This window comes from Cheilinus undulatus, linkage group 11 (assembly GCF_018320785.1).
Source record: "Cheilinus undulatus linkage group 11, ASM1832078v1, whole genome shotgun sequence".
Classification (NCBI taxonomy): Eukaryota; Metazoa; Chordata; class Actinopteri; order Labriformes; family Labridae; genus Cheilinus; species Cheilinus undulatus.
Window position 1 is genome coordinate 5,016,741 of NC_054875.1, and position 10,391 is coordinate 5,027,131.

General features: G+C 36.4%; 1 protein-coding gene across 1 annotated transcript in view; it reads left to right on the top strand.

The window, feature by feature from the left end:
- LOC121517687 (plexin-B1-like) overlaps positions 1-6,523 on the top strand; it is a 139,946-nt gene extending 133,423 nt beyond the window's left edge. The window contains exon 40 of the mRNA XM_041799652.1: positions 1,949-6,523. Within this exon, the coding sequence (XP_041655586.1) occupies positions 1,949-2,053 (105 nt within the window). The 3' untranslated portion in view covers positions 2,054-6,523. The remainder of the gene's footprint in view (positions 1-1,948) is intronic.
- The last annotated feature ends 3,868 nt before the right edge of the window (positions 6,524-10,391 follow it).

Here is a 10,391-nt window from a genome sequence, read left to right on the forward strand (position 1 = left end):
CATTTGTAAATTTCAAACCAAGCACATAATATTCCAAACTTTTCTTCTCAAACAGTAGATATCACTTCATAATAATAGGTGTGGCTTTTAGCCTTCTACATCTGTAGTACATGTTTATACTGGGAAATCTGTGACACGGAAGATTTGTTGGACCTGTGCTCAGCCTGGCACATTTAAAGGGTTGGGCTTTGGCCTGGTATAGTTTCTCATGCATGTGCACACAACACAAGCATGACATACAACCATAATTTTAAAAAAGCTGGGGCACTGTATAAAATGTAAATAAAAACAAGACACAGTGGTTGTCTCAAGCCTCATAAACAATATTTTATTTACAGTAGAACAACAACAAATCAGATGTTGGAACTGTAACAATTCAGTAACAATTAGCACAAATTGTGTAAATGTAACCCAGTATTTTAAATAAATAAACTGTGATACACTCACATGAATTGGGTAAATTTATACTGAACATTAAAATTAGATTCTACAGCTTATTACCTGGTAAAAATATTCACTCTTTATTGCAACATAAAGGATATTTCATCTTTCAGTTTTTTTAGATGAGTTACAGCCATAGTATTGTTATAAGCCTGAGTGGCTCAATGTAAGGAAGAGTCAGACAAGTGAGGGGCTTCTCACTGAGTATAGCACACATGTCAAATAAAGCAGTGGTTTTTAACTGGTGGGTCAGGACCCAAAATGGGAGTCGTGGAGCTGTTTTCAGTGGTCTTTGTGGAAAAAATGAATCTAAAAGTCCCTGAGCTATGGAGGGCCAAAGCCAAAATACATTCATACTTTTTATTTTACTCTGTTTTCCCATGATAATGGGTACTTTTTATTAATTTTCTTGAGATCTAAACCTATTTAACTCCTTTTCTAAGGAAAACAAAACTGTCTTTCTTGCTTTGATGTTTTAGTTTATCAGAATTTCTTCAAAACAACCAAAATGTACACCTCATCATAGGAAATGGAATAAAATACCATCTGTAAAATATGCGTGCATATCAGTTAAGGGTTTCTATAACCGCATGCTTGTCCTGTCTCTTTCTTTTGTCAAAGTATACTCCGGCATTCATTTATGAATAATATTGTTTGTTGAAAATTTTTATGAAATTGGGGTCCCGATTGCTTGTTCAGGAGGTGGTGGTGGGTCGATCAGTGGAGAACCACTGATACAAAGGTCTCAGCCACCTAACTGAGTGGGTAACTTCACTCATGGTGCGCAGGTGTCTAACCAAAAAAAGTAACGCTATAACCAGGACGATGGTCAAAATAATCTCAACAATGATCACTGCATAACAGGCAGCAACAAAACACATTTAAACAGTTTTCTCTCGCCTGACAGTATATAACCAATGTTTTTGGGGAGAATTTATAAAATGTATTTGTCTTGCAACATAGTTGAAATAGTAGAAATGTACCCACTATAATAAACTTTCTGATCTTATTTCTTTAAGTATAATTTAAGCAATTTGACTGGACATGATTGACTACCCTCAAAAATCATTTTCTAGTTATAGCGGCACCAAACATTACAGGAAAAGAACATGCAGTATTTTGTGGCTGTTGTTGCTCTAATTAGCCCTAATTACCTGGCCTCCCTTCCTCACATTCAATCAAATCACAGGCCTGAAAACTGACAAACAATAGAAACTTTTTGATATATAACCACTGCCTTTACTCAACTTCATGTAGGTCAAGCAATAGCACAATAGCAGCACATAGTAGAGTGAACCAAAATGTCTACAAACAGGCATTTGCTCATTGTAATAGCTCTTGCAATCTGATAAAACCAATATAGTTTGAAAATTATTTATAACAAAATTCTCCTCACAGTTTTTTGGGATTTTCACTTCCTCAAACATTACACCAATGAATTGTTAAGTAAAAATGTCATGCTAATGTGTTCCAGCTTAAATGTTCTGATTTCTTTGTGCACCCTCAGATTATCACGGCTCTGGAAGAGGACTCCACGGCCCAGAAGATGCAGCTCGGTTATCGGCTCCAACAGATCGCCGCTGCCGTAGAAAACAAAGTCACAGACCTATGACCCCGAGGTTTCGATAGATTTTTCCTTTATCCTTGAAGCAGAGGACAATGACAGGAGGAGCGTCTCTCTCCAGGAGGAAAAGCTCTGCTCTTTCTGTCTTTTTAAAGCACACTGAGGACAAAAAACTCTGTGGCACTGTGCTTGTTCTGTCATTTTGGCAGACTGATTCTTAGTGAAGGGAGAAATTATCCCAGGAGGCTCTCCGGCTGTGTTTCCTGTCCCAAACTCCCACACGTTTCCACAGTTCCTAACACTAGGAGTAAAATGACAGAGCTCTGAAGACGGAGAGGAAATCTAAAATGAAGCACATATGATCTGACATCTTGCTTTCAGATTTCCCACATTGACTTCTTGTTTAAGGGAGACATAAGAGAAAGACTGCACGTTTCCCGTGGCTCTGCTGACGGACTTAGATTTCCAAACTGCACCGATCATTCCTGCAAGTTTCCGGCTCTGCTTAACACAAGCTTCATGCTTTCTGCAAAGGGATGGATGTTGCAGGTATGCTGGATGAAATAAGGAGGCAAAGGGAAAGGATTGGACCATTTTGGAGTTCTCTTTCAGTGTTTTGAAGTCTTACATAAAGGAAAAAAAACTGGAGGCCTGAGCAACCAGTCATTGTATTTGAAGGACTTTTTCATTCTGTTTTTAGCTTCCAGAAATCAGTCTAACAAGTCTTACTTTATGACGTCTAATCAGCGGGTATTGGACAGTTTCTCGCTCATTGTACACAGGATTTATTTTTCATTTTTTAAGCTTCAGATCGCTGGTTTACTGCAGTTTAAAGATGCTGCCTTGTGTAGGTTAAACTTCAAGCAGTGTTTGGTAAAAGTGTTCTTTTGTTGAGGATATTTTCTGCCGTCTCTTTTCACTTAATCAACCTCTGCTGCATCGATGCTCCTTTTCTTTGGTGACTTTTTGCAAATAATGCTTCTGTAAACAATAGATGTGAAAGGACAAATTGGGAAAAGGTATTGACTGCTAACATGAACTGATCCGTCCTTAAAAAGACATTCAGCACAACTTAAATTACACCTGGAGTAATAATGAAATCAACACTCCTGTTACTCAAAAAGATGATCTGATCACTTTTAAAAAGCTTAGCCTGACTTATTAGGGAGTAAATGCACAGATATGTGAGAGATGCAAGAATGAGGTTAATTCTACATTATTCATTCATCTCTTAAAGCAACTTTAGGGATATTTTTTTCTTCCATGGGGTGTTTTATTAGTGCTTGTCATTGTTGAGATTTAGTGCCAAAATTAGTGCATTAAATTAGTGTCTTCCTGTTCTCACAGTGGTGAAAAATAAGGACAACACTGCTCAGAGAATGTCTAATTTCAGTTTAAAAACATGCAGACAGCTCAGTGTCCAAGCCAAGAGTTGTTGACACATTTTACATCAAATTTTCAACATTTTTCTGTCCCTTTTAGAAATTTACTGTTACTTTTTAATCCATACCATACTCTTCTTTTCTGTAGTAAGTCTTTATGTAACTTTGAATCTACAAGAAGTTTGATTTCTTCAAAAATAAAATAAGTAAAGTACCCCCTAGCACAAACTTAGGAAATTCCAAAATGAAAGCATAACATAAAACAGGTAATTGAAAAATTTCTGAGCTTAATTGCTAAACTTTACATCAGGGGTGTCCAAACTAGGGCCCAGGGGCCAAATGCGGCCCACAGTCCATTTTTGATTGGCCCACATTAAACATTAAATGAAATATGGCCCACATTTGAACATGAAGCTTGTGCTTGACTGTATGATACTTCTTGGTTTTAGCACAAGGCTACCATGCTATGTCTGTAAACAAACATTTTGACAAGAAGAATTTATTGGTTTTAGTTTTTGGTGAATAAATTAAGACTGTAAATGGAAAACATTTTGGCAACCAACAGTATCACAATATTTTGATTAAGAATTCTCTGATGGATTATAAAGGCTTATGGCAGTACCGATGGTTTTTTAGGGGCAGAACGAACAGTAGCCTCCTGAAATCTGACTGGCCTCCCTAAAATCCTTAAAATGATTGGCTGTTTGCCTTGTCAGCTATTAATTAGCCATTTAAGTATACCCTATCTCTAAGAAAATCTTATCCATCAAACCATTGGTTTTACTAACTTTACAGTCCTCAGGATGAGGCATATGAAAGTGGCCCCACCATCCTTACATAGTTCCTCTTACTCAGTGAAAAAAGTTTGGACTCCCCTGCTTTACATGGTTACTTAGAAAAAGCACCTAAACAGAGAATCTTTAAAAAGTGTAAATGCAGTCTTATTAAATGCAGTTTATAAAACTGTATGCTAGCACAGAGCGGCGCCCGGCCCCTCATCATTGATAACTGTTCAATAAAAACGGTCCTTCATTAGTTATATTTACTAAACAGAAAACCAACATTTTGTTAGAATTCATACATTTCTCATAATGAAGGAAAAATGCACTTCTGCTTTAGTCCCAGAATGTGCATGCATGCTGGAGGTGACCCTAGAGTGCACGCATTCAGGGACCAAAACCATTGTGAATTTGGAAGTCCCTTTTTTCTCCCTTGTAATAAAAAAATGAATGAATGAAAACAAAACGCCTGTTTAGTAAATGCGTTTCATGAGAGGCACAAGCAGTGCTGGCGTGAGATCGCTGGAAATGCCAAGTCTGGGTGGTTTCCATGCCATAGTGTTAACCATTCCACTTATAAAATCTGATACTTTCTCTGTCTTTGAAAACCATAGGGAATATCTGAGATGATCTAAGACCTCAATGTAAAAGTATAAATAACATAGGGATGGTCTTTTAATAAAGTTAACAAATATTTCAGTGCAGAAATACTACATATTGTCTTCCACCAAGGATCATTGGACGTCTGAGAGTCATTTAGTACATGCACTGCATGTTCCATAATGAATAGACCTTTTGCATAGGGATGCTTTTGGTGATACCCAATGTGCTGATATTTACAAATTCATTTCAGCTGATATGGATATAGAAATAAAGTTCAGAACTAAAACTTCAGTCCCTCCATCAAATTTAAAGAATGAGAATGAACAATTAAAAAAACTCCAGCTGACGTAAATCTGTCAGTGTTGCCTAAAACTCCCCATCATTTACAGCTGATATAAATTTTCACTGCAGATATTGATAATGAACTTTTTCATCTATCTGCAAAACTGATATGCCGATAATATCGTGCATCCCTGCTTTTGCAGACATGTCACTTTTAATACATCTGTCACTTTGGACTACAGACAGCTGAGCTGCAGATGTTGACATTAGACTAGTTCGTATTTTAGTGGCCTTCTAGCTATGTTTGAAGGCGTAAAAAATGCGAAATGCATAATAGCGTAAAGCCATGTTCACACAAAGATCAGTGACTGTAAGCTTCTTGTGGTGAAAGAGGTGTTTCTCCTGATAGACAGGCAGAGATCTTTAAGCACACACATTCATTGATTACTATGTAGCTGTCTGCATGAATCTTTTTTATGCAAATTTTCACCCAAATGTCAAAATATGCTCATCGGACTACATGGAGAGATATTCACATGTTCTCATTGTGTTTCCAGTGTCTCATTCAGTTGAAAGTAGCTTGTATACTACCCATATATTTAAATCCACAAGGGTATTTATATAAATTATACCTTATTATATGTACATAATGAAGTCAAAAATCCCATAATGTCCCATAATGTAGAATCAAATAACACATTTAGAGCCTCTCTCACATCTGTGTGCATTATCTGTATTGAATTTAACTGCTTGGTCCAGTCTATTACCATTGATTTTCATTTTTAAGGCAGGTCTGGTCTTCCATATTTGTACGATGCCTTTGCTGTTCACTACCTTTTCTCTTCTGTCATTTTTTTGAATCCATCCCTTCCTGTAGATTTAATCTCGGTACTTACGTTTTCACACCGATGGTATTCGTTTTCCACTTTTGTCATTTCAGCAGAATTTGATGCCACTTTGTCAAACATTTCACTCTGAAGAGAGCTGAGAAAGCTCCATTTGGGAAAAGTCTTTATTTAGTTTTAACCAATTTAATTTATTTTTATTTATTTCATTGCATAGTTGTTTCATGTTATTTTACAAACGTGTAAATTCCTCATTGTTGTTCCCCTTCCTGTCAGATCTTCATCATCTGGAGAACTTTGGTCCTTGTTGAAGTTCAAATCACAGCCAATCGTTTTGATTTTTGCCACATTTTCAGCCTCTTTTTTATATTTTTCATGGATTTTAGATGCAGATGAGAAACATGAGTTTTATTGTTGAATGGTTTTATTGAGGTACATGAAAAAGTTGTTTTTATCAGGGTTTTTTTTTTTGCCATGCACACTGTGTTGCCGATGTGTGCATGACTTGGGTCTGTGATGGTCCATTCTGATGTGTTTCCATGATTCTGTAGATACAAACTGCTCTGACTTTAGTGTTCTCGAACTAATCATAGGACAAACCTAACAACGACTTAATGTGATGCAATAAAGTGGTCCCAGTGTTGAAATATGTCTCACTTTTTATGTCTGAGGATGAGGATGTTTCTTGTCCATTCTTTCACAGAAAATATGAATTTTAAAAAACACTTAGCGCTTAGCATACACTTAGCATAGAATTAGCAAGCACTTTGACTACTTCCTATCATCAGTGAGTCAGTGTTGGAACTATATTTGGACGTCCTTTCTCTCTCTCTGTCCTATAAATGAGAAAGTATGAACACCTGTCACCCACAGATGGAGATGTTCAAGAATGAATGAGACTGAAGCCTGGCACAAACACTTCAAACTTTGAGTCATGTTGATCCGCAGCAGACGAACGCAGGGATCATCTTTTTGGCTGTGTTTTAATCCGGATTCTTCCATTAGTAGACTGCTTGTCGGAAATTCTGTACATTCCCTTTGCTGTTTGCAAAATTCCATTAGATAGTGACTGAAACTGAGCAGTGCTGTTGTGCCTAAAGACGTTTGCTGTGTAGCAGACGTCATGCAACTAACAAGCAGCTAGTCTGAAAGCACGCAATGACGTGATGGGTCATTTCCAAATAATAATAACAAAAAAGAAAATCTGTTAACTGAACACTTGAATAATATGAAATTATAAACTCAGCCGTTTATGGGAAACTAAACTCTGATTTTTTGATCAGTATTTACTTTTTCCTCAGTCCCAATAAAAGAGAAGGCCTTAAAGGGATACTTCAACATTTTGGCAAATTCACCCATTGCCATAATTCCTATAGTCTTAGTTATAGGTTAGTTTCCGTTAGTTGCTGGTGCAAGCTATTTTTAGATCTGGGGGCATGGATATACCAGCTGCACAGCTAACGCTATGGAAGCAGACGGTATTTTTTACTTTGAATGTGCAGGTCACAACTTGTCCACGAGAACATTTTGGAGTTGTTGGATTGTGTATTTGATGAGTTTGATGAGGGAAAGCAAAAAATACCGTCTGCTTCCATAGTGTTAGCTGTGCAGCTGGTATATCGGTGCCCCCAGATCTAAAAACAGCTTGCACCGACAACTAACGGAAACAAACCTATAACTAAGACTATAGTAATTATGGCAATGGGCAAATTTGCCAAAATGTTGAAGTATTCCTTTAAGCTGGTTAGGCTCTTCATTAAAGTATTTGTGTTAGAAAAACAGCTTCATCTGGACAGATTTTCTTCCATGCAGTCTGGTGTTTCTCAAGAAATATAACTGAGATGTCTCATAACTTTTTAAACTTGAAAATTTCATATTTTGGTACATTCGCAAATTGAAACTATTATTTTTCGATTCAATTTACAACCTCAAATACTCATTTTCCTTTTATCCTTCTGAAAATACAACTATTTTGAGCTACAATTTTCAATTTTTTCATCAGTTAATGACTTTTTTAAATCAAGAATTTCCTTTTTTTTCCTTCTAAATTTCCAACTTTTTAAACTTGGATTTGATCTTTTCATGAATTAATGATTTTTTTTAATTTAATAATCTCTTTTCACTCAAATTTCCAACTTTTCAAACTTGACTGTTTTTTTCCATACTACATTTTTAAACTTGAACATTTCCATTTTTGTCTTTTAAATTTAAACCTTTTCAAACATGAAATTACAATTTAAATAATTCACAACTTTTTAAACTTTTTTCATGAAAAAATGCACATTTTTAAAACTCGAAATTAAAATTTCAGTTGATTTATTATTTATTAACTGCAAATTTTGAGGTTTTCTCAAGCATTGCTAAATTTTTCTTTTGTTCAACTTTATTTAAAAAAAAAAATTTAAACATAAAACATTTTTCAATTGAAAATTTCCATTTTTTTTTTTTAAATTTTCAACTTGAAATATCCATTTTTGTAATCAATTGAAAACTTTTAAAACTCAAAAATTTCAATTTTTCTTCAAAATGTATAACTAAAAAAAAAAAAAAATCTAAATCCCTTTTTTAACCCCAGAATTTTTAGGTTTTCTCAAGCATTACTTAATTCTCCTCTTTGTTCATTTTTATGAAATATTATATTATAGAATATGTTTTTTAAACTTAAAAAAGAAACAAATCTGAAAATGTCAATTTTTCTTAATTAATTTAAAACTTCTTTTAAATCTAAATTAACATTTTTGTCATTGATTTAAGACTTTTTAAGCTTGAAAATGTCTGTTTCTCAAAAAATGTATCACTTTTTAAAAACTCATAATCAAATATTTTTGTTCATTTATTACTTATTATAACCCGAAAATTTTGAGGTTTTCTTAAACATTACCAGATCATTCTTTTCTTTATATCTAAATTTTATTTTTTTTAGTGGCCCTAATATTAATGACAATATTCATATAACTGAACTGAATCACAGGGACAGTAAATACACATTTGCAGGCTGGTGTAAATAACAGCTGGCAGCCATGTGTGTGTTTTTCGTACAGCTGGAGGGTGATGAAACCCTAAATCAGTGACATAGCCACACACTGAATCGTCTCATATGTGTGTATGTTGGAAGGTTAAGCTATAGACCAGCAGGTTCTCATGGTCTATGTGTTTCTTAAATTAGCAGCATGAGAGCGAATGAATGCAGCTCACGTTTCAGTGAGAGGAGGGGTCAGTGAGGCTGAGCTGAAGGTCATGGAGGGTGTGAGCATGGGTGTGTTATGGTGCATTTCCACCAAGCAGCCAGGTTTGGCTCAGTTCAGTTTGATACAGGAAACTCTGACCTTGCTTGAATCTTTACAGCCAACTGGACACTTCACTGACAGGTGTGGGTGTTAGCCTGATGGCTATAGCCACATCGGCTACACAATAACATAACAACGAAGCAGTGCAAAACAATACAGCCGGCCACTTAATTCAAGAAAGAATTACACGGTGACACTATAACAAAAGGCAACAATGGAGGATGCAGAAATCCCTTTAAAAGAACCTGACTGACAAAGTGAAGTAGGCCATAAGATCTAAAAAAGCAACACATCATGAAGTTTACAGAAATTCAAAAACAGATGAAAAACAAAGTCACTAACACCTATCAGTCTACAAAGAGTTACAAAACCATTTCCAAGGCTTTGGGACTCCAGCAAACTATGGTGAAAGCCATTGTCCACAAATGGAGAAAACTTGGAACGGTGGTGAACCTTCCATGGAGGAGCCAGCCTACCAGAAAGACTCCAAGAGCGAACCTACAAAACATCCAGGAGGTCCCAAAAGAACCCAGAACAACACCTAAAGACCTGCAAGGTCTCACTTGACTCACTTAAGGTCAGTGTTGGACTCCAGCGAACCAGCGTGAGAGCCATTATCCACGAATGAAAAAAATCTGGAGCAGTGGTGAATCTTCCCAGGAGTAGTCGGCCAACCAAAATGACTCCAAGAGGGAATCAGTGACTCAAAAGAATGCAGAACGACCTGCAGGCCTCACTTGACTCAGTTAAGGTCAGCACTGAACTCCAGCGAGCCAATGCAAAAGCCATTACCCACAAATGGAGACAATTTGGAGCAGCAAGGAGTACCCGGCCTACCAAAATTACAGCAAGAGGCCATTAAGGATTCATCAAGGAGGTCACAGAAGAACCCAGAACAATATCTAAACATCTGAAGGCCTCACTTGACTCAGTTAAGGTCAGTATTGGACTCCAGTGAACCAATGTGAGAGCCATTATCCACAAATGCAGAAAATCTTGAAAGAGTGGTGAATCTTCCCAGGAGTAGTCGGCCGACCATAATTACTCCAAAAGCAATGACGACCCATCCAGGAGGCCTCAAAAGAACCCAGAACAACATCTAAAGACCTGCAGGCCTTACTTTCCTCATTTAAGGTCAGTATTGGACTTAAGGGAACCAATGCAAGAGCCATTATCCACAAATAGAGAAAACTTGGAACAGTTAAGGT